General features: G+C 46.2%; 4 protein-coding genes across 7 annotated transcripts in view; 1 reads left to right on the forward strand and 3 right to left on the reverse strand.

The window, feature by feature from the left end:
• Positions 1–742: 742 nt before the first annotated feature.
• Positions 743–4,901, reverse strand: l2hgdh (L-2-hydroxyglutarate dehydrogenase). The gene is made up of 10 exons (XM_067243488.1): positions 4,741–4,901; positions 4,239–4,354; positions 3,980–4,131; positions 3,157–3,288; positions 2,851–3,013; positions 2,720–2,754; positions 2,420–2,587; positions 2,068–2,225; positions 1,812–1,943; positions 743–1,684 (listed from the first exon to the last, which is right to left on the reverse strand). The coding sequence occupies exons 1-10, from the start codon at positions 4,833–4,835 to the stop codon at positions 1,489–1,491; spliced, it is 1,347 nt and encodes a 448-aa protein (XP_067099589.1). The 5' UTR covers positions 4,836–4,901; the 3' UTR covers positions 743–1,488.
• Positions 4,902–5,055: 154 nt separating this feature from the next.
• dmac2l (distal membrane arm assembly component 2 like) lies at positions 5,056–7,673 on the forward strand. 2 transcript variants are annotated; one of them, XM_067243370.1, is made up of 5 exons: positions 5,056–5,140; positions 5,429–5,536; positions 6,047–6,255; positions 6,757–6,928; positions 7,045–7,673. In XM_067243370.1, the coding sequence occupies exons 2-5, from the start codon at positions 5,436–5,438 to the stop codon at positions 7,157–7,159; spliced, it is 597 nt and encodes a 198-aa protein (XP_067099471.1). In that variant the 5' UTR covers positions 5,056–5,140; positions 5,429–5,435; the 3' UTR covers positions 7,160–7,673. The 2 variants fall into 2 exon arrangements, with proteins under 2 accessions (XP_067099471.1, XP_067099472.1); XM_067243371.1 differs by having other exon boundaries at positions 5,074–5,140; positions 7,008–7,673.
• A 48-nt stretch (positions 7,674–7,721) lies between these two features.
• On the reverse strand, positions 7,722–13,579 carry cdkl1 (cyclin dependent kinase like 1 (CDC2 related kinase)). The gene is made up of 10 exons (XM_067243369.1): positions 13,467–13,579; positions 12,465–12,705; positions 11,387–11,508; positions 10,342–10,414; positions 9,764–9,854; positions 9,253–9,453; positions 9,007–9,089; positions 8,850–8,906; positions 8,570–8,731; positions 7,722–8,365 (listed from the first exon to the last, which is right to left on the reverse strand). The coding sequence occupies exons 2-10, from the start codon at positions 12,630–12,632 to the stop codon at positions 8,264–8,266; spliced, it is 1,059 nt and encodes a 352-aa protein (XP_067099470.1). The 5' UTR covers positions 12,633–12,705; positions 13,467–13,579; the 3' UTR covers positions 7,722–8,263.
• Positions 13,580–14,239: 660 nt separating this feature from the next.
• The window catches only part of map4k5 (mitogen-activated protein kinase kinase kinase kinase 5), a 29,762-nt gene continuing 21,724 nt past the window's right edge, over positions 14,240–22,277 (reverse strand). For all 3 annotated transcript variants that reach the window (XM_067243896.1, XM_067243895.1, XM_067243894.1), the window contains exons 26-33: positions 22,215–22,273; positions 21,849–21,952; positions 21,395–21,572; positions 19,352–19,420; positions 18,616–18,708; positions 18,245–18,315; positions 16,837–16,892; positions 14,240–15,284 (exon numbers count right to left, since the gene is read on the reverse strand). In XM_067243896.1, coding sequence (XP_067099997.1) covers positions 15,197–15,284; positions 16,837–16,892; positions 18,245–18,315; positions 18,616–18,708; positions 19,352–19,420; positions 21,395–21,572; positions 21,849–21,952; positions 22,215–22,273 — 718 coding nt within the window. In that variant the 3' untranslated portion in view covers positions 14,240–15,196. The remainder of the gene's footprint in view (positions 15,285–16,836; positions 16,893–18,244; positions 18,316–18,615; positions 18,709–19,351; positions 19,421–21,394; positions 21,573–21,848; positions 21,953–22,214; positions 22,274–22,277) is intronic.

Genomic DNA, 22,277 nt, shown 5'->3' on the forward strand with positions numbered 1-22,277 from the left:
GTCAAAATTAAGTTTCTTAAACGAGGCAAAAAATGTGCTCTTTAAATAGCTTTCAAACGATGTTAGCTATCTGGATAGCTACTACCAAGTCGATATATCGTAGCGAGGGCACATCTGTATGCACAGCAGGCTCCTTCTATCATGGCCTTGGAGCACTCTTGGTAATGTTGTGGCACCCTCATTCAATTCAAAAAGGAGACTTTCTCCTGTTTACTTCAAAAACTGTCATTTTGTCCGCGTCGGTCCAAGGCGCCAAACAAGAATAAATCCACTTGTGAAGCTATAATCCGAGGCATATCTTAATGGCTTGTTCAATAAATTGCATAAAGGCGTTGAGGTGTTTTGTTATCGTTGATGTTCGCACAAACTCTCTGTGCGTCTGTCTGCCTGAATCTCGGCCTCCCACTTCGCTACACACTTTGCGCCGAGACCTGCCTAGACAGATGCTTTCCGTCTGCGTCTGCGTATGAAGATACCCATTTCGGTTAATGCACGAGTCGGGAAGAAACTCGATTGAGGGTTGCCGGTTACGAAAACGAAAATGGTTCATACAATCTATTAACGTACATTATTTCGTTTTACGTAATCTAATAACTAAGAAAAGCAAACCGCAATGCTTGGATTTCATAGAATATCATCAAAGAACAAACATGATGAAGTTGGAATGGAACGGATCCTTTGCTTCAGGACTGTCGCTGATGAGTGAAATTAGATAAAGCGACAACATTTTTGAATTCCCTCAGTGTAATAAAAATGCAAACACAGTGGTGATACGTGACACTTGTAGAAATGTCAGACATAAAAAAAAAAAAAAATCAGACACCCTTCAATAGTCAGTTTTCTTGCAGGAAGACTGCCACCAAGTGGACACATAGGCCTACTTGTTCTTGCTTTGAGAAAAAAAACTTAAGACAATGCAATAACTGAAATAATTGAAAGAAGAGTTGATTCAACGTGTCAAGGTGAACCCTTCATAAAGCCAATACATCTCATCAGAGCAACAATATATTAATTTGAATTACAAGTTGTCTGTATGTACATAATCTAATGATATCTAAAAACAAAGGTTCAAGTTTACCAGTTTCTTTGACACAACAGCATATATCAGTTCAGTAAAATATGGACACTGTAGCAGCATAAATCAAACCATTATCTGATATAAATCAATAAGCCACTGATACATTCTCAGAAGCCAATCCAAGTCATATTTCAATGGTAATTTGTCATAGCAATATCTATCAAAAATATATCTTCAAGTTATTAAATACAATCCATAATGTCTGGAACCAACCACATTTCATCTGTGTTGTCTACAAAAAATATCTTTATCCATTACAATGGGTTTATTATTGATGATCTTCAGGAAACTAGAAAGAGGATTTTCTCTCCTCTGAGTACAAGGTGGAATCTGTCAGTGTCCACATCATATACCCATGGGAGTGCTCTGGTTGCGAGCTCAAACTTCCCTCTTACAGCAGTATCTGGTCTCTACAGTACGAAGCGCTTCTCCACCTCATCTGCGATCATCTCTGCAATAGCCAGGGAGGAGGTGGCTGCAGGCGAGGGAGCGTTGCGCACATGCAGCACTCTCCCACCCACATCCCCCACCCCGCCGTCAAACACAAAGTCATCCACCAGGTTCCCCTCACGGTCCAGAGCTTGAGCGCGTACCCCTGCGGGACCCCTGAAACAGACATCAACCCCAGTGAAACAACCATGACAGAACACTGCAGGAAGCAGTTTTGGTTCCTACTGAATAAATGTACTTTTTCAATGTACTTTTTGTGTAAATTGAGGCTAATTGTGCTTACCTGAGCACATCACTCAGAGAGAGTTCTGGGATGTATTTCTGTAGGATTTTAACCTGAGCACCAATAAACAGCCCTCTGTACATCTCTCCAACACCATACACCATGTTTTTCAGCACTAGTTTCTGGAGGCCTCTGTAAAATAGAGCCGCACCATTTAGTAATAGAGAATACAGTATATGAATTATTCAACAAGGATGAAGGACAGTCATATTGTGACTGCCTAATGAGAACACTACTTCCATGTACTGTATGTTACCTGAAAGAAATCGCATCTCCAAAGTCTCTGGCATTAAAGTCATTTACTTTGTAGCCCTCCCGTTTGAAGGCTAAGACGGCGTTGGGACCAAGCCAAACACTGCCATCCATACGAGGAGTGAAGTGGACTCCGAGGAATGGGAAACGAGGATCCGGGACCTACACACATACAGCCTTTCATCAGGTATTCATTTAGCGGACGCTTTCATCAAAAGCCAAAGAGAGGAGGGGATTTTAACTTGTGAACTCTTGATCTGCAGTCAAATGCTTCACCTCTGAGCTGTAATGATTTCTCTCATAACGCAGGGTGATCAGAAACAGCTTTCGAGTGCACTTAAACGTTCAGTACTAACCGGGTAGATATTGCCCTTGACAAGGTAGTGCTTTTCTGGCTTCAGGACCAGGTAGTCCCCCCTGAAAGGCACAATCCTGGGCTCTGGGCTGCAGCCAGAGATCTGGGACAGGCGGTCAGAGTACAGGCCTCCGCAGGTCAGGACGTAGCGGCATCTCACCTCCCTGCCCTGGTGGTACAGCACACACACTGCTTCAAAATCATCATGCTTTCTTTCTCTCTGTATGATGTATGATGTATACATTTTGTCTCTCTCTTTCTCACTCTCCTTATCTTCTATACACATACAGTAGTTGCCTACCTTTGTTTCTCGGATGACGATGGGATATTTAATTCCTGAAAAAACAGAAGTGTTCAGCAATATTAATCAGTGAGGACACAGTTTAAGTGTATTTGTTTACAGAGTGCTGGGGTCTACATAAGTCAACACACCCTCAGTGCTTGCAGGTGAGCTCTCTCTGGCCATGGCCATGTCGCTGGCCTCATATTTAGTCACCACTGTCCCTCCAGCCTCTTGGAAGTCTCTTCCATAAGTCAGAGACACTAGTCTCCAGTCTACAATGCCAGTGTAGGGAGAATCCAAGGCCATCACTCCCTGGAAAGACAACTCACGATTACATTCACACTTACTGGATTGATGTATTAAGTTTAGTCTCAATGAGACTTAATCCTGATCTGTTATCATCAACAGTGTCAAGCACAAAAGCAACCTCTAAAAATGGTAACCTGGTCCCTCACCCTGCAGTACGGCTCGCGCTCCCGGATCCCCCTGGCGTCAATCACGCTGAGGTCACGCACTTTGTTCTTCAGCCCCCGCTCGTACAGGGCTCGGAGTCTGGGGACCTCCTCTTGTCGCACGGCAACGATGAGCTGTCGAAACAAGCACACCCCCTCATGACGAAGCAACAACACCCAAGCAACAACACCCAAACAACGCTCCCAAACAACGCTCCCACAATGCCCTACGCGGGCGTCAAGTGTAGTCCATGTAGGCCTAACGGTGCGTGTCCACTACAGCGGCAGTGTAGGCCTAACGGTGCGTGTCCACTACAGCGGCAGTGTAGGCCTAACGGTGTGTGTCCACTACAGCGGCAGTGTAGGCCTAACGGTGCGTGTCCACTACAGCGGAGCGGGCGGTGTGCCGGCTTCCAATTCAATTTCAATGAAACCGGGTAGTGTTTCCCAAATGTAGGCTAATTAGTGCTTTGGACAGCACACCTGTTACTATAAGGGCACAATGGGTTGATAAATTATCAGGTTGTTCATGTGCGCACAATCCCAAATTAAGAATCTATGAAGACAAACGTGTAATTGGTTGTTCGTTAATCTGAGAAACGTTGCGTAGGCCTACGTTGTTTTCCCGTTTTCTCGGTATGCATACTTTTACGGATGAATTTACAGAGTTTGATATGTGGCCCCTGAAGAAGAGAATTTCTTCAATTCAAAGGGTCAACTTGTGTTTACCTGGCACTGTTTACCAATCAAGTCAACAAACTTTTGTGTAGTCCTCAAGGAGTGCATATGGATATCTTGGATTATTTGGCATCCTGTTATTACATACCTTCCCACATCTCTTGTAAGGAATGCCCTTCTTTTCTAAGTAGTCGTAGGCTAGGTTGGCCCCTCGCACACACAGTCTGGCCTTCAGGGAACCGGGGGTGTAGTAAATCCCACTGTGGATGACTCCACTGTTGTGTCCACTCTGGTGCATGGCTGGTTGTCCGAGTAGCACAAATGAGAGGTGTGGATATGAGACAGACAAGACATCTACAGTCATGCAAAGCAGAAATGTCCCCGAGCTACTCCCCATCCCTACTCACCCAGCTCTTTCTCCTTCTCCAGCAAAACAAAGCTCAGTGTGGGATGTCTGAGAATGAGCTCCCTGGCCGTGGCCAGACCAACAATGCCACCACCCACCACAGCCACATCATAAGCACTGAAAGAAAAATTTACAGTCACTTTTAGCTGTGGAGAATCCCGAGACCCACAACAGTTTTGTGTAAGGCCTCGGACCCTGCAACGCCTCGCTGTTCCGCAACCGTCAAAATGTTTACCTATAGGAGGCAGATTAACGGGCACTACGTGCGTGCGTGACATTTTTGCCAAGAGGAGAACTTTGGTCTTTCCTCCGGGAACCTGTTATAACTGCAGTTACGGAACAGAAGTTCCGCTAACTATAGTTTTGGTACAGTTCTTCACAATTGTCCTAGAAATGAAAGAGCTGCATATTTCCTTTTCTCAATGTAGACAACGTAAAGGCAACCACAGCAACAAATGTTATTCAAACAACCATGGCAAAACGCACAGCTGTAGCCTACTCACTTGTGGAGGTGTCTTGCTCTAATACAGCACGTCGAGAGCTTTGGCTTTGTAGCCAGTAACGCTGCGACTGCACTCGTTTTTAAAGTCCTAATCATTTTGGTCGTTACTAATGACCTTATGCTTCAATAACCATTATACTGATTATAGAACTACTTGCTACCATAAACCTGTCATTACTGAACCTCGCAGGTTAGCTCTCTGCTGTCAGGACACTTGATTCCCCACCCACTTTGACGTACACCAATAGGATAGCGCGCTGTAGTTGCGTGCTCGGGTTGAAGGTCAGATTTATCGAACCACGTTAGTGACGACTGACTATTGTTGACTGTGTGCGACTGACCAACAGTCTGATAGAAAGCCAGGAGAAATACAAACGTCGACAGCTTTTTTGGGAATTGAGGTTAGCCAATGTATATTACTTAGACCTGCGTTTGAGTGATAGGCCACGCAGCTAGTCTTTCATGTTTTGTAAAAAAAAAAATGTAAAAAAACGATACATACAGCAGACAAGCTGAATTTCATCAGGAGATCTGGCGAAGGGAATAATTTGTCTGCAGACAAGCAGGTGGATTACAGTTAGCATATTACAGTATATGTTTTACAACTACTTAGTCTGTACTGGCAATGTTTCAATTTAGGAATAGTAAACAGTGTATTTAGAAAAAAACGTATTTTAATTTCTTTTTAGGTTCAAAATGAGGCTGTTGTCAAAAGCAGCCCAGACTGCCTTTACCCGGAGGTCTGGACCAAACACTACCAGGGGGTTCTGGGGCTGGCTCAATGCCGTGTTCAACAAGTGAGTGACCTTCACCAAGCACTTAGACAACAATGTTTCATTATATCTAAGTAAATAAATAAAATCTGGATTACTGACTGAAAGTTTTCTTATTTTTTTCCGATAGTTGTTGAAGTAGGCTACTTTGTAGGAGTAAACTGTAATAGTCGAGGAAATATACCATCTATATAGGTGATAGAGAATTGTGTTCTCTTCTTAGACATGTAATTTTCATAGCAATTGTACTATTAGAGTATACAGCAGTGTAAATAGCATGACAATAGCAAGTTTGCTACTAGACTAAACCCAGTACTAAACTCCTCACTGCTGGTTATGATTTATTCATAGTTTATTCAAGTTTTTCAGGTTTTAACAATGCAAGAGGAAAACAACAAAACATTATTTCACAAAAAAACATGATCCAATTAAACATGACCATTTATCCATTAAACTACAGCCATACAATAAGAATTGCATGAGGCTATGAGACTGTTCAGTGGTCATGCTCTGCTGTTTAATCTGGGTCCTCAGGGTTGACCATGAGCGTATCAAGGCCGTGGGTCCGGACCGGGCTGCTGCAGAGTGGTTGCTGAGATGCGGGGCCAAAGTGAGGTTCCAGGGGTTCGACCGCTTTCATCACGATTACAACGGGCTCCCCACTGGTCCCCTGGGACGATACAAGATCCAGGCCATCGATGCCACAGAGTCCTGCATCATGCACCGGGGATTCGATCACCTGGGTCGGTTCAGTGCTCAGAAAGACACGTTTTGATCTTGCTTTGTTGTTCTAAAGTGAGCTTTAATATGAAGCCGTTTACGATATTGCTCAGTTGTGGAATACACAACAGGGATCATTTATACTGGTTCATCAGTAATAGCAAAAATCAACAGTCAACTAAAAATCAAATGAAATTCTAAATCAATTAGTTTAGTACTATGGCTTGTGATCTGTCTCACAAACTCCTCAGGTTGTCTTGACGATTCAGCACAAAACACGACACCAGGCTGTGTTCTGGGGCATGTGAGGTGAAAGCCGGTCTCTCCCGGACAGTGTAGCATCCAGTGACGTCAGCTAGGGAGATGTTTTACACCCGTAAGAGAGACTGCACAGCGTCATCTGTGACCCTGTGTTAGGGGTCAGGCCAGGCCAAGCCTTTCTGGGTTCACAGGTGAAACTAGAGTTGAGATGACACGGCGGTCAGTCCGTGGACGTTCTGAACGCGTTTCTTTCTGCTTTATAGACGGCTTGCAGTATTTGGAGGAAATCAAGTTCAACAAGTGCATGTATATTGAGGATGCCTGTCTGGAGAAGCTGAGCTCGGTGGAGAACCTGCAGGACAGCTTGTATGCTCTGGAGGTGGTTTCCTGTGGTAACGTGACAGATAAGGGCATCATTGCTCTGCACAAACTCCGGTGAGTGTGTTTGACATCCATTTGAGTGACAGGGCACCTTCTTGTCAGTGACATCATACCTCTCATTCAGTCATGTTAGTAATTTCTATTTCATGCTGGGATGGTACAACCCAAAGGAAGCTGGAGACGTTGTCTCTCAGTGACCTGCCTGGGCTGAAGGAGAAGGACAAGACTGTGGAGAGGTTAAAGACGGCTCTGCCCCGCCTGGAAATAGACCTGGACCTTGACTAGCGTGGCTCCCTGTGTATCCCAGTCCTGGGTTCAGAGGGGCCTAGCCAGCAGCAGAGGCTGTCTTGGAGCGTGTGGCCATCAGAGGTGCCATAACAACATGACAGAAGGGGAAGAATGGAGAAGGCTGAGGCTTTCATTATACAGCACTTTATTCCACTGACTTCAACATAGTTTGACAGATTTGCCTCTCCTAGTCTTTTTTCGGCATTCATCGTTTTAAGCACAACCATACAAAAAGTACATAGAGGAAGACATCTACGTGAAGAAATGGAGGATGACAACGAATCATTAGTCATTTAAACCAGGATTAATTTGGCATTTCATTGTGTCAGATGGAAGATACATGGCTATTTAAATTCTTAGCACCTTATTTGAGGAATCGTTACTACTTGAAGAATTGTTTTTGTTTTATTTACTGCATGTACCACATTTCAGAGAATAGTCTAAAGTGCAGTAAACAGTCTGGCTTTTAGACATTATTTTGAATAAAACAAGATGGACTTTGCTGCCTATACCATGTTTTAACTATTTGATGACGGTAAATTGAAACACATTATTATAACTTACTGAAGACAATCAGTATTAACCAAAACAGTCAGTTCGTCACCAAGAAACATCACTTACTCATTATATAAAAAAGACATTTGGCAAACAAGATAAGGCAGTATGTCATGATATAATTCTACACAAACACCTACAAAGCAGAGCAGATTTTCTGCTCGTTGTCACTCTAAATAGTCACACAAAATACAACTAAATGGGCCTTAAATATAGGCAAAACCACAGAGAAATAGTACTTCCAGTAACTGTACTTATAGGGTCAAGTTGGTGGTATTCGAAGAATGGTTAACATATATGCTCAGAGGGTAAAACAGTCAGGCTCCACTCCTGGAGGGTCTCACTGTGGTCGGACAGGAAATCCTCCAAGATCCTGACATGCCAGTTCAGTATTACACAAGTGCATAGAATGACATCATAACCAGGAGACACACCTGCACGCCCAATCAAAACCATGGCTCTGACTGTTTCACAGGGCTATCCTGAGCTGACTGAAAAGCTGATCATGGTGGTAACTATTGACGTAGCAACAGGGATGCAGTATACTCAGATGTTAGGGAAGTGGTAGTTGAACTTTCGTAAGTTGTTGTAGTATTTCTTGTTGTCCAGAGCTGGGAAGATGCTGCTACTTGTCAGCTGTGGTAAGTACTGGAGGAGTGAAAAGAAGGTACTTTAGAAGTTAGCCTAAACATCCCTGAAAACCACTGTCCAAGCACACAACATCCTAGAAAGTAGAACAAAACGGTAAATAACATTTCTTCAAAAACGTTACAAAAAAAACGCTGTCAAAGCAACATTTCTTCACGTGAGATCCTTTAAATCAGCAGTTCCTGATGCGGTCATGTTCCTCACCCCAGGGGGCAGGTGTTTCCGGGTCATGCGTGAGCGCCTCCTGGCGGCGCGGTCCAGCTCGCGCGCGGCGCTCTCGCTCTCCTCCCGCTGGGTGTCGAAGTAGGGGTGCTCCAGCAGCTGCCCGCATGTCAGACGCTCCTGAGGGTCCATCCGCAGGCAGCCCTGGGGTCAGAGGTCAAGGAGAGAGGTCAGTCGAGTAAGGGGGAAAAACAGCAACAAAAAAAGAGGGAGAATCATGGGAGAAGATGCAGTTTGTTTTCACATTGTGGTTTAAGTGTACCTTCATAAGACTTAGTGCTTGATATGAGATATGAGGATATCTCTGCTCCAGAGGTTCCTTTAAAGAGACATACACAAGAAAACAAAACTTTTCATACTGACAGTTGTTTTTGTTTAATATTAACCAAACTGTGGAAAAAAGGTGATGTGGAACTCACCATCTCTTGTGGTTCTGGAATGGAAACTCCACTGAAGAACTGGTTATTACTGAAAACCTGCTGGTGTCGAAGGGTCAGATCTCCTGCACACGACAGAAAAAATCTCTCCGACAACTGAGATGAACTTAATAAATAAGACTTCACATTTGCACTCTATGAGAGATGCTCATTTAATGCATTGAAGTAATACAAACTAATTAAAAAAAGATGGTAAAGTAGTGAAAACAACACCAACAGTCACCCTACCCAGAGTCTTTCTAATGAGGTACAGCTGGTCCATGTCTGACTTGCCGGGCCAGAGGGGGACCCCGGAGAGCAGCTCAGCGAAGACGCAGCCCACCGCCCACACGTCAACGGGGGGGCCGTACTGGGTGTCCCCCACCAGCAGCTCCGGGGCCCGGTACCAGCGCGTCGCCACGTAGTCTGTGTAGTAGTCACACGGTCCGGCTGAGGGGAAACAGAACAGGCATGACATGTTAACGACAGGGTCACAGCAGAGGCACAACATATGACAGAAGAAATTACGTTTCAAATACAAAATTCACAGCTAAAGTACAAAACACACACAAAACAAGTTTAAATGCAACAAATAGGGCACAAAACACAAAAGGAAACATTTAAATGAAATCCCTCTCAGTTCAATGGAGAGGGAACGGATGGAACTTTGCTGTTGCAGTACACTAAGGGTCCACCAGGTGGCAGTGTCACATACAGGAGTCTTCTACAGGATCATTACATTCAGACATGAAACACCTACTCAGTATTCTGGCAAATCCAAAGTCGCAGAGCTTGATGACCTGGTGTTTTGTGATAAGAATGTTCTCTGGTTTAACATCTCTGTGAATGCACTGCAACAAAGTGAGACAATGCAGTTAGTCACTGAATGACCTTCAGAACCAAGTGGACTGTTCCAACTATCAGCGCTTCTGGGAGTTGAAATAGCACCTGTGGTCTTGGAATAAGTTTGGGACGCGTTTGCGAGAAGCTAAAAAATCTAAACAGGCGTTGATTCCCCAGACTGTTAAAAGGGCCCTGCCGCTGTATCCCTGTGATACATTAACTACTGGTCAGCGAGGAGAAAAGAATTCCAGTAAAAGAGAACAATTAACCAATGTTGACTGCCAGGGAGGACAGGATGATATTGAAATAGCTGAAAAGTTAAGTGAAGTGGATTTTAAGAGTTGGGAAAAACGACTCCAAGAGTGCTAAACTACATAGGCCTAACTCCTGGATAGTAAAAGGTCGACAGTAGTCACAAAGACTGAAAGGAATTCAAACGGTGTTTGTGTCTCTTAGCCTCTCCTTGTAAAAGCGAGCAGACAGATAACTACTTACGTTCTGTTTGTGGCAGAAGTTGACGGCTTGGAGTGTTTGCCAGGTAATACTCTTCACCAGGTGTTCCGGAACACTGTGGTTCAAACACAAACAGTCAAGATGGCAGCAGCCAGCATCCAGGCTGGGTCTCTCTCCTGTTCCTCTGGTTCTTGAGGGGAGGAACTGGAGGCCAGTTAAGGCCCCGCTATTGTGACTGGGCTGCCTGAGGCTTTGTTGATACAGGGTCTATCTATCAGCGTTGCCTGGGTTATGGCTAAATCGAGGCTTGTGACTGGCAATTAATAACCACCTCCTTCCCCTGGCTGTGCCCCCCCCCCCCTCCCCTCCCCCAGGCTGGGGGTGCCTCCTGGGGTACCAACACCACGGACAGAGTACAAATTTCGGAGAGCGCCTCAGAACCCCTGCAGCTTGCAGCCCTGCCAGCTATGGCCGTCTGGGAGTGTGCATCACTGTAAACATTCCACAACATCCAGGACAGCCTCCTTGGCAACAGTCAAACACTGAAGCCACCACAGAGCAGTGTAGTGCACACTAATAGAATGCACAAGATTCTGATAGAATAGTACCATACATAGTGTACACTGATGGAATGCAGCTGATTCTTTATGTCCTTCTGCATGCAGCCTGTCAGACACCTAAAAGGATTATAACGAGCTGATAGTCCTCTGCTGCTCTCCACGTAAACAGCTTGTACTTTACAATGGCTGCAGCGTACGGGGATGCAGTCCTACTCTGTGTAGAAGGGGAACTGGGGGAGCATGGGTGTGTACCTTAGTAATATATAGAGCACCACAGGAGTGCATTTCCTTTAGTCTAACAGCTAGTTGGATGAAATTATACTTGGATTAGTGATAATTAGGATGCGAGCATACTATCTGTCCATGACTAAAGATGTTGGTGTAGTCACAGTGGGAAACATAGTGAGAAACACAGTGAGAAACACAGTGAGAAACACAGTGGGAAACACAATGTCCCACTGTGTTTTTTCTACTGCGCTACTGTGTGTATTGATGTGTTCCTGAGTGCATGCATGCGTGTGTCTCACCCTCTGGGGTAGCGGTCCAGCTCATTGAGGACCGTGTGGTCACAATACTCAAAGACCAGGTGCAGCTTCCGTTTACGTCGAAACACCTCAATCAAGTTCACCAGGTTGGAGTGTTTCAGTTGCTGGGTAGAGTAGAAACAAAAACACCATACAGTTTTACACAGCATAGGGCCTACTTGCAGCACACGGGACGATTCCATGAAATACGTTGTTCTGAATTGACATACCTGTATAAATAAATGTTAATTAAAACCTTACACATCCCTTACACATCCCTGTGTGTAGGCTGTGTTCAACAGAGAAGCGATACTGAGCACTGTTGGTGACAGACAAAGTATTCAATACATTTTATGTTTAGTTTGTTCAGGCAAGCTTCCACACGCCTAACCAAACAAACCCGAAACAAAACAGCCTTTACAAACGGTTATAAACAGCTGCCTGCCATGGTGACCTATCGCCATCCGGACCTGTTTAGGAGAAATGACAGGAGCCTTGTGATGACTCATCAAGCTACTGGCTGACAGCAACAATACTATCTGCTGTATTTTTCCAAATATAACCCTTAAGATACTTCTGAATAAAAAATTAATAAAAAACACGATAATGACTATGACTGGACAGTATAATAAATATTCAGTTCTAAAATTAATATTACATTATTATATTAAAATGAAAACTTGTGCTGAATCCAGACAAAGATGCTTGTTCCACACTTGCACAATGTAGGCTATCCTAGTAGGCCTACTAATCATGTTCTGTACAGACATTACAGAAAACTTAGGAGACCAGTTTGATGAGAAATATAGGCCTGATGGTCAATTTGTTTCAGACCCTAATTAGAGCGATATTCAAATGTGGGTGAAACTTTATGGCGTGTAAGGACGGTTTAACACTGGTTTGTTTTCCAGAGTCAAAACTGTCAAAACAAGTGTTGATGGGCTTTTAACAGAAGCTATTCAGAAAGGTCAGCGCCTTAAAACGGCGTGAGAAACTTGCCGCCATGGACATTGTTCGCCTCCCTAGCTGAAGGGGAAGATGTTTTAGTCGGAGAGAAAATACAATTCCAAGGCTGTGTTACCTTTAGCATCCTAATTTCTCTCAACGCAATCTTCTTGATGATGGGGTCGTCTTCGGACTCAACGAACTTCTTGATAGCCACAATTTGCCCGTTGTCTTTGTTCCTGCACTTGAAGACTACTCCGTAGGATCCTTCTCCAATCTTCCCTATTTTCTCATACTTCTCCATGCTGGGGCAGGGCTAGGAGCACTCACAGTTCATCAGCAGATTCACACCTTCACCCCGGAGCACACAGACCAGCCTGAAGGAGTCATGCACCAAAATAAAAATAAAATAGCAGTGTAGGCCTATTCATGAATTTCACATTATATTTGTTGTTTTTTTTCGGTCTTGATCAGCAGCTAAAAAACGCTTTAGCAAAGGGCAACTGTCAAATTAAATGTCTCAATGTAGGCTGTGTCAGCATCTGATACAGCAATAAATACCAAGCAATACAAGGTTAAAAGCATAGAAAATACAATCCAGCGGGTTAAACATTTTAAAGCAACCTCATTGCTCACAACAACAATGTTAATGGTAACAATTATATCACGTGATATACAGTGCTGTCTTACTGCCTACGGACTTCTAACGTAAACATGTTGGACAAGATTCTCAAGAGAGCTCCAGGAAACGCTACACCTGCCTCTGAACAGTTATTGCGTAACGAAAACATTTGCATTGCAAAGTATACGCTCTTAGATAAACAGAGGCCTACAGCATTTGAAAGTAGCGTATGTGGACCAAAAATTATGCTGTAATTAGATTAAATCAAAGTTCCTCACTTCTAAAGCCCCGATATCTTCTGCCATATAAGCTAAACAAGTCGGCTAAACTGTGTAATAACCGTGAGTGATGGAACAGCCTGCTGAAATCTAGACAAGACAGTAATTTTTTTTAAATAAACTAAAATAAAGTTTAACCTCAACACATGAAACAATCATTTAAACAGTGTAATTTCATAATAGGCTACTTGAATAACCACCTGTTGATGGATAGTAAAAATACATTTTTAAAACTTACGAGGCGTCGTTTTGACGTTCAGCTACAAGAGATGCTTGGAGCGAGCAGAGTTGACATGCATACTCTGAGCGGATGAGCATTCCGTTTTGTAAATGTAGCAAGCAAACGTTTTCCCTCTCAGCCTGGTCCCCATAGGAACTGGATGACCGACTCCGCCTCTTCTGTACGGCGCAGTTTGATGTAGAGCGGAGGGTTGGCACCAGTGGGCGGCCCCGTCATGATGAATACACTAATTGAGGGTTTGAGTTTCCATGTGGTGTTTACAAATTGAAGGTAGCACTTTCCATGGCCGTGATGGTTTAGCGAACAAAGGCTTGGTCATTGAGCCATTTGATCATAAGCATTTTGATCGGGTCGAATTTCCTTTGTTAAAGGGTGTTGCAGATTCGATCCAAATTGTTACCCAGAAACCCAAACTGCTGTCATGCCTTGACATTTTCTTTAAACAACCAAAATAAAATTGACACTTCTCTTAAACCCCTTTCTTCAAAAGCTCATCTCCCTCTAGAACATGCCTCCCACAACACCTGTGTCAATCCCAGACACACACTGTATCTAAGATGCTTGTACCTGGCAAAGATTGTTCCTTGACTCTTAATCACTGAAAAACTGTTAGAACTATGCACCTATGATCTGTCTTTATCCATCTGTACAGTGTACACAATTAGTGTGTCACTTAGTAGATGAAAGCATCTGCTAAATGAGTTAAATGTAAAATATCCAAACCATCCACCTGACCGCATGAGACAACATGCCCAGAAGCTCATATTGTTAACAATAGCTTTTATTACAAAAACAGCATACATTAAGTTTTGCGAAGGGCATGCCAAAGATGTTATGAAAAAAAACAAGCATTTTCCCTTATTTTGTCATTTAAATAAAAAAAAAAGAAAATGTACAAAAGTGCTTACATGGTGCAAATATTGAGTTAAAGTAAATGGGTTTAAAAAAACTGAAAACAACTGAGAGAGAAAGAAAGCTTTACATTGTAACATCTAAAATAAGCAGCAGGAGCAGGATGACATTGCAGTTAAAATAACCCCAAAGCTGCCCAGCGACTGCTCAACAGGCAGCTGATCTTCACAGGGTCCATCTCACAGCAGGACTGCTGCCCCCATCACTGGTTCCCATACAAATTTAACTTACCCTTTTTGCTTAGAGATTAATAAATAATTAAATTGCCTACATCGAGTAAGAGACATGGGAGTTCTGGTCAAACCATTATATTCGTTTTGAGCAGGACATGCCCCCCAATCTAGGCTTAGCACATTCACCTCAAGTCCCATCTGTAAGTTCTTGTTATGAAGGACTTTTCAAAATATATAAATCTCCCATATTCGTTTTTTTTGTTGTTGCTAAGAAACGTGAATTTTATGGCACTTTTTCCACCTCTAGATATTGATAATTTAGAAGCCAAAAGAGTCTGCAGGTCTGAGGTCAAGCTGGGCCAGACTGTCCCTGAGCTCAGACTCTCCCTGCTGGGCAGTGGCCCCTGGTCCTCACTGGGCGTGGAGGTGTCCCGGGTGTAAGGCTGTACTGGTGGATGCAGGTCCCCAGCTCTGGGCTTCCTGTGTTGGATGACAAAGCAGATTGACGGCTGCCAAGTCCTGCACTTGTCCTGGCCGGGGAGACAGCTGACTGGGGCCAGGGCTGAGCTCAGTCTGGTAATATCTCCCACCCCCAGGCTGGTCTACCCACGTGGCTGGGGGCCTCCATCCTCAGGGCCGGGGCTAGTAGCTGTTCTCGTGGCCAGCCAGGATGTACAGGTTGCTCTGGGCTGTGGGGTTGTCTGTGGGTCGGCTCTCCAGGACAACCACCCTGCCAGAGACCAGAAACACGGCATCAGAACAACACGTAGGAAAACGGCAACAACAAAAAAACGACCACGGAACAGAAGGTGGAAAAGCTGTCGTACAACCTTGAGGTTTGTGTTTGGAACACACACCTCTGAAGAGAGGCCAACTTCAAAAAGGACCATTCTTGTGTAAAAACATGCCTGGTATGATACAGAAGGGGGGGGGGGGGGGGGGAGAGGGCCATCCATGACTAGCAGGAGCATCTTCAGCCACATGTCGCATCCCGTGGTGGTGACAGACGAGAGGGGTGACAGCAGGGTACAGTCCCTACTGTCCGACCCATCAGATGAAATTACAGAGGCGCTGAGAGACACTCAAACCAGGCTGGCAGTGCCCTGGCACTGGTAAATAAAACATGGGGGAAGGGCAGGGAGAGGCTGTCCTGGTGCCACTGCAGGGCTGGGTCCAGGGCCCGGGGCCCAGGGCAGCTCACCTGTCCTGGCCTGCCTGGAGGCCCTGCTACCTGAACAGAGATACGTGTGCTGAGCCACCTCCGGCTGTCTCCGTGGTGGAGCCAGCCCACTGCACCCTCTCTGCTGTCTGACGACCAGGACAGAGAGAGAGGGTGAGAGACATAGAGAGACACAGAAAGGCCTGGTCTGCCTGGTTACAGGAATACATCATGTGGGAGTCATGTGGCTGAGCGGTGAGGGAGTCGGACTAGTAATCCGAAGGTTGCCAGTTCGATTCCCGGTCATGCCAACTCATGTTGTGTCCTTGGGCAAGGCACTTCACCCTGCTTGCCTCGGGGGAATGTCCCTGTACTTACTGTAAGTCGCTCTGGATAAGAGCGTCTGCTAAATGACTAAATGTAAATGTACATGTGCGAGAGGTGATGCGTAGTAGTTGATGACGTGTGCTGATCACACACACACACAGATGAATCCCCCGGACGTATCCCCATTCAACACAGACATAGGCCTGAGATCTGGTTTCTGCAACCGAGCAACACCATGCCCACAACTCTGCGTTTCAACCGTCAAAGATGGCCGCTTGATTTATCACCCAGCCTCGCCCAGGGCCCTCCTCACGCCGCCATGGCAACAGAGGCAGCCACAGCGTGCCGCTGAGAGAACTCTCAGATCTCCAGAGAGCCGGGGGAGGAGGGGGGATGTTTGGCGGTTTCCAGGCGATGTGAAAACAGACCGGAGGGAGGACGCTCCCCCCGCCCCCCTGGCCGGAGAGATCAACGCTCGCTTTTATAGAGGTCATGGGGCTAAAGATAAATCACGCTCCTGAAACAGCCCTGCTGTGCCACAGGTAGAGACTGGAGGAGGGGAAGAGGGGGGGTGAGGGAGAGAGAGAGAGAGGAGTGGAAAGAGGGGGGGTGAGGGAGAGAGAGAGAGAGAGAGAGAGAGAGAGAGGAGTGGAAAGAGGGAAGGAAGGAAAGAAAAAGAGTAGATGGGAGAAAGAGATGGAAGACAGAGCGACAAACAGAGCGCGAGATTGGGAAAGACGGAGGATGGGTACGTGAGAGGCGGGGATTAGTCGTTCCTCTCGGTTGAAGGTCTCACCTGTCAGATCCCAGCAGGCGGAACACTCGGCTGGGGTCCGAGATCTCCTGGGTCACCTGCAGATGAGGCAATGGAAAACCTGATGAGTCACAGAGCAAATGTGCTCTAAACCTGCGTGGCCACTAACCTGGAGCCCTGGAGCCCCAGAGATCATGACATAACATCAAATAGGATACAAGCGGTTCCTTCAGGGAGTTACTGACAAAACAAAATCAAACCATACAGACCCTTCCATGCTACAAATCAAATCATGTTCCAAACATGGGGGCAGACTAACCCTATTCTGACACAGGGCCTGTCTATGCTTTCTATGGATGCCGTTTTCCCAGCCAGAAGAGAGAGAAGTGTGTTTGGCGTTCCGAGGCACAACGACACCGCAGCCCTCCCTGAAGCTTGAATCTCTCTGACGAGGCCCGGAGGCCAGGGGCCAAACTTGTCGGCCATCTTGTATTGTGGGCGCGTGTCGGTCAGGCCCCGTCAGGTTGGCCCGCTGAAGCAGAGAGGCTCAGTCACACCTGGCAGGCGTGAGCCCCCCCCCTTCAGACAGGCGGGGGAAGGTGGGTGAGAGGGCGGGCGGCGCCGTCTCTGAGGCGCTCGGGGATCAATAGGCTCGGCCCTCTTCACTGCCTTCGCTTTTCAAAGCCATCATCCGGGAGACGGCGGCTGAATTATTCAGCAGAACTCCCTGTGTTGCATCTGTTGCGTTTCTGATTGAACATGAATTTTGCATGGGCCCTGACATTTCCCCGGGGCCAGCGAGAGCTGCCAGCGGAGCCAGAGGGCCCGGCCAGCTGACTGCTGCTCCCTGGCCCTCACACACAGCCCTGTCTGACATGCTGGCTCACCTGGAACACCTCACCTTCTGTGTGTATGCCTGTGTGTGTGTGTGTGTGTATGCCTGTGTGTGTGTGTGTATGCCAGTGTCTATGCCTGTGTGTGTGTGTGTATGCCTGTGTGTGTGTGTGTATGCCAGTGTCTATGCCTGTGTGTGTGTGTGTATGCCTGTGTGTGTGTATGCCTGTGTGTGTGTGTGTTTGTGCATGTACAAGAGTCTAGGTTTGCATGCGTGAGTGTGAGCGCAGGTGCTTGTGATCAGGTTAACATGAAGTCCTGGGTGAAAGGTGGGTAAGTCCATTCCCTGGGGTCGTCACGGTGCCACGCTGCGTGCTCCTCCTTAGGGAAGCTGCGGAGCGAGTCGACGCGCCCCGAGGGAGCCGTGGCCTCAGGTGTTGAACAAACACGCCAGCGCACAGATAAGACACGGCAACTTCCCTTGATCGGCAGGAGGGTATGTGTTTTATTGTGTGTGGTGTATCATTGTGGTGTGTGTGGTGTATGTGTTGTGGTGTGTGTTGGGGTGTGTGTGTATGGTGGAAATGTGTGTGTGTGTGTGTTGTGGAGCACTCACCTCGTTGGACTTGAAGCTCTTTCCCTGCATGCCGTGTTTCCAGAAGGCCAGCACACTGTCCTGGAGACACACTGGGAAGGACGGGGTGACACACAGACATCAGCCCCCAGACACAGCCCGCTACGCTCTTGCATGACTAAAGTGTTAAAGAGCAACCAAACACCCCATGCTGTCAAACAATACTTTCTGGTGAAAAGTTGTGGGTGAGGGGACTTTTCATGAATGTTCATTTCAAAAGGTTCCTGAAACGCTGAAGGTTTTCCTGAAAAGTGATAGGTTCAATTAAAATAAGGGTTTTGGGAGCTTAGCTACTCTCACGTTCCCAGTCAGAGAAACGGAACCGTGACTAGATATCATGAGACAGGGCTCACCAACAGATCCAATGCAGAAGTCGAAACTAAGCTCCGACGCCAGCTTCTTATTGGACTTCAGTCTTCCCTGGAGATTGACAATCTTCAAATTTTCTGAAAAAAATAAAGGTAAGGTACAGTGTTTGGATACACAATATTTTACAGAGTGTAGAGCATTTCATATTTAGACAGAGACTATTTAGTATTAAGACAGAGTATCTATTATTTAGACAGTATTTAGACAAAGTATTTAGTACGTAAATACTTTGTCTGCGTATTGAGCGTTTAGAAAGCATTTATTAGACAGAGTATTATGTAAGTGATTCAGTACACCGCACAATCAGGTCTTAGTGGGCCCAGTTCACCGGCTGAGATCCTGTATCAACAACATAACTTCAACACTGCCTGCTGTTGTGAAAGCCAGCCGTCTATAACAACTAGAAAAGCCCCATGACAACTATCAAGGCAGGTAAGGCATATCATATAGATATCACACTTAAATATCTTCATGTCAAATGGGTGTTGACAACTAACATTGGCAACAAAGAATGATCGTGTTTGTTGCCAGGGATGTGTGTGAACAGTAGTGTGTGGGTGTGTGTGTGTGTGTGAGGGGAACAGTAGTGTGTGTGTGTGTGTGAGGGGAACAGTAGTGTGTGTATGTGTGTGTGTGAAGGGAACAGTAGTGTGTGTATGTGTGTGAGGGGAACAGTAGTGTGTGTATGTGTGTGTGAGAGGGGACGGAGGGTCAGCTTACTGTCCAGACACACCAGCACGGTGTCTCTCTCCAGCTGGGTGACGTGGATGGCGTCCACCTGATGTCCCGCTAGGAGAGAACACCACCAGGGTCACACTCACAACTCAACACTTTCACTTTCAGGGTCAGCCTTATAAAAACACATCTGACAAGCAACAACAGAAATACTAGGGCTGTGGAAGGATTTCAAATTTATCACAGGTTTCTGTGGATTAATCATGATTAATCACATATTACCGATTTTCTCGGTATATGTGTATATTGTGCGTCTTTGCGGTGCTTTGATGCTCACAAAAACTCACAAAACTTCTGTGAACCCCTCCTCAACAATATTCATCGGTCTACAGCTTTTTGCAATCCTTTTGGCAACTGTGCTAGTCAACTTGTCACAGGCAGACTTAGTGAGGGGCCTATGCTGTTCAGTGAGGGTGGTTTGGCGCATTCCACTTGAACTCCCCTTGCCGACCAACGCATGCTTGGCGTTGAGGTGGTACTTTAGGCTGGTACTGCGTTGAGGTGGTACTTTAGGCTGGTATTGTGTTGAGGTGGTACTTTAGGCTGGTATTGCGTTGAGGTGGTACTTTAGGCTGGTACTGCATTGAGGTGGTACTTTAGGCTGGTATTGCGTTGAGGTGGTACTTTAGGTTGGTATTGTGTTGAGGTGGTACTTTAGGCTGGTACTGCGTTGAGGTGGTACTTTAGGCTGGTATTGTGTTGAGGTGGTACTTTAGGTTGGTATTGTGTTGAGGTGGTACTTTAGGTTGGTATTGTGTTGAGGTGGTACTTTAGGCTGGTATTGTGTTGAGGTGGTACTTTAGGCTGGTATTGCGTTGAGGTGGTACTTTAGGCTGGTACTGCGTTGAGGTGGTACTTTAGGTTGGTATTGTGTTGAGGTGGTACTTTAGGCTGGTACTGCGTTGAGGTGGTACTTTAGGCTGGTATTGTGTTGAGGTGGTACTTTAGGCTGGTACTGCGTTGAGGTGGTACTTTAGGCTGGTATTGCGTTGAGGTGGTACTTTAGGTTGGTATTGTGTTGAGGTGGTACTTTAGGCTGGTACTGCGTTGAGGTGGTACTTTAGGCTGGTATTGTGTTGAGGTGGTACTTTAGGCTGGTACTGCGTTGAGGTGGTACTTTAGGCTGGTATTGTGTTGAGGTGGTACTTTAGGCTGGTGTTGTGTTGAGGTGGTACTTTAGGCTGGTATTGCGTTGAGGTGGTACTTTAGGCTGGTACTGCGTTGAGGTGGTACTTTAGGCTGGTACTGCGTTGAGGTGGTACTTTAGGCTGGTACTGCGTTGAGGTGGTACTTTAGGCTGGTATTGTGTTGAGGTGGTACTTTAGGCTGGTACTGCGTTGAGGTGGTACTTTAGGCTGGTACTGCGTTGAGGTGGTACTTTAGGCTGGTACTGCGTTGAGGTGGTACTTTAGGCTGGTATTGTGTTGAGGTGGTACTTTAGGCTGGTACTGCGTTGAGGTGGTACTTTAGGCTGGTACTGCGTTGAGGTGGTACTTTAGGCTGGTACTGCGTTGAGGTGGTACTTTAGGTTGGTATTGCGTTGAGGTGACACTTTAGGCTGGTATTGTGTTGAGGTGGTACTTTAGGCTGGTACTGCGTTGAGGTGACACTTTAGGCTGGTATTGTGTTGAGGTGGTACTTTAGGCTGGTACTGCGTTGAGGTGACACTTTAGGCTGGTATTGTGTTGAGGTGGTACTTTAGGCTGGTATTGTGTTGAGGTGGTACTTTAGGCTGGTACTGCGTTGAGGTGGTACTTTAGGCTGGTATTGCGTTGAGGTGGTACTTTAGGCTGGTATTGCGTTGAGGTGGTACTTTAGGCTGGTATTGGTTTGGTGAAACCATAACGTCTTTCCGCAGAGTGCTTATCACTGTGGTTTGATTGAATGTTCCATCTTTGTTTTTTTGGAACACGAACTTCCCACCCATACCCATCCTGGTATTTAATCAAAGTTTTAATGCGTTATTCTTCACACCTCTAATAATAAAAAATAAAAAAATTCCCCCCTTTTATTTCATCATATACGTACGAGAGCCCATCTCGGTGAACCAGGACGAGCAGGAGTTGAGGTTGATGGTCTCGAAGCGCACCACCTGCCCTGGCTCTGTGCCCTGGCTGATGGCCACGCACACCATGGGGTACTCCTGCTCTGGAACCACCAGCATCTCAAACACCTTCAGAGGGCTGGGCAGGGGGAAGTCAAAGTGCTGTGAGGGAGGGAGAGGAAGGAGGGAGAAACGGAAGGAAACACACAGGGAGAGAGAAACCGAGAAAAGGAGAGGATCGGGAGGGAAAGAAAGGAGAGGAGAAAGAAAGGTAAAAAGATGAAAGGAGGAGAGGAGAGCAATAAGAGGGGTACGAGGCAGAGAAACACAGAGAGACAGAGACACACGGAGGTCAATACAGAGAAAGCTCCAGAACATGTCTTGAGTGTGTGCCTGTGCATGACTGCACAGTGTTTCAGGACAAGGTGAGCGCCTAACCTTGATCAGCATGAATCTCTGCATGGGCTCGTACCACTGCAGCAGCACTATGCCTGACTGCAGCGCTCCACACAGATACTTATGACCTGTGTACGGGTTCCTCACTGGGGTGGGAGGAGGGGGGTGGGGGGGGGAGGGGATTGGTTAGGAGAGGGGATAGGTCAGGGGATGGAGGAAGGACACAAACAGAGAGAAGCAGTGAACAAAGTAGAAGACTGTTTCATGGTTGGACTATCTGGGAGATGCTCTCCTGTAAGCAAGTTAACCTTAAAGTGTGTTTGGACGGCCCTGCGTGAGCCTCACTGCGCTGACAGACAACGGCAGCAGAGCACAGAGAGAGAGCTGGCGGGGGACACACAAACTCACCAATGCAACACTTGTGGCAGCCCTTTGTGTCTGGGATCTTAGTTGTCAAGGCGAATCTCCTGT

The sequence above is a fragment of the Osmerus mordax genome, chromosome 9 (genome assembly GCF_038355195.1).
Source record: "Osmerus mordax isolate fOsmMor3 chromosome 9, fOsmMor3.pri, whole genome shotgun sequence".
In the NCBI taxonomy this organism is placed as follows: Eukaryota; Metazoa; Chordata; class Actinopteri; order Osmeriformes; family Osmeridae; genus Osmerus; species Osmerus mordax.

Coding starts and splice junctions, on each gene's coding strand:
- l2hgdh (XM_067243488.1), bottom strand. CDS start 4,835: ATGATTAGGACTTTAAAAACGAGTGCAGTCGCAGCGTTACTGGCTACA. Junction 4,355..4,740: donor AGAGCAAGACACCTCCACAA/GTGAGTAGGCTA, acceptor TTTTTCTTTCAG/TGCTTATGATGTGGCTGTGG. Junction 1,685..1,811: donor TCTCTGAGTGATGTGCTCAG/GTAAGCACAATT, acceptor TGTCTGTTTCAG/GGGTCCCGCAGGGGTACGCG.
- dmac2l (XM_067243370.1), top strand. CDS start 5,436: ATGAGGCTGTTGTCAAAAGCAGCCCAGACTGCCTTTACCCGGAGGTCT. Junction 5,537..6,046: donor CTCAATGCCGTGTTCAACAA/GTGAGTGACCTT, acceptor CTGGGTCCTCAG/GGTTGACCATGAGCGTATCA. Junction 6,929..7,044: donor ATTGCTCTGCACAAACTCCG/GTGAGTGTGTTT, acceptor TACAACCCAAAG/GAAGCTGGAGACGTTGTCTC.
- cdkl1 (XM_067243369.1), bottom strand. CDS start 12,632: ATGGAGAAGTATGAGAAAATAGGGAAGATTGGAGAAGGATCCTACGGA. Junction 9,454..9,763: donor TGGATTTGCCAGAATACTGA/GTAGGTGTTTCA, acceptor GTTTCCCCTCAG/CCGGACCGTGTGACTACTAC. Junction 8,907..9,006: donor TTCCAGAACCACAAGAGATG/GTGAGTTCCACA, acceptor GTCTCTTTAAAG/GAACCTCTGGAGCAGAGATA.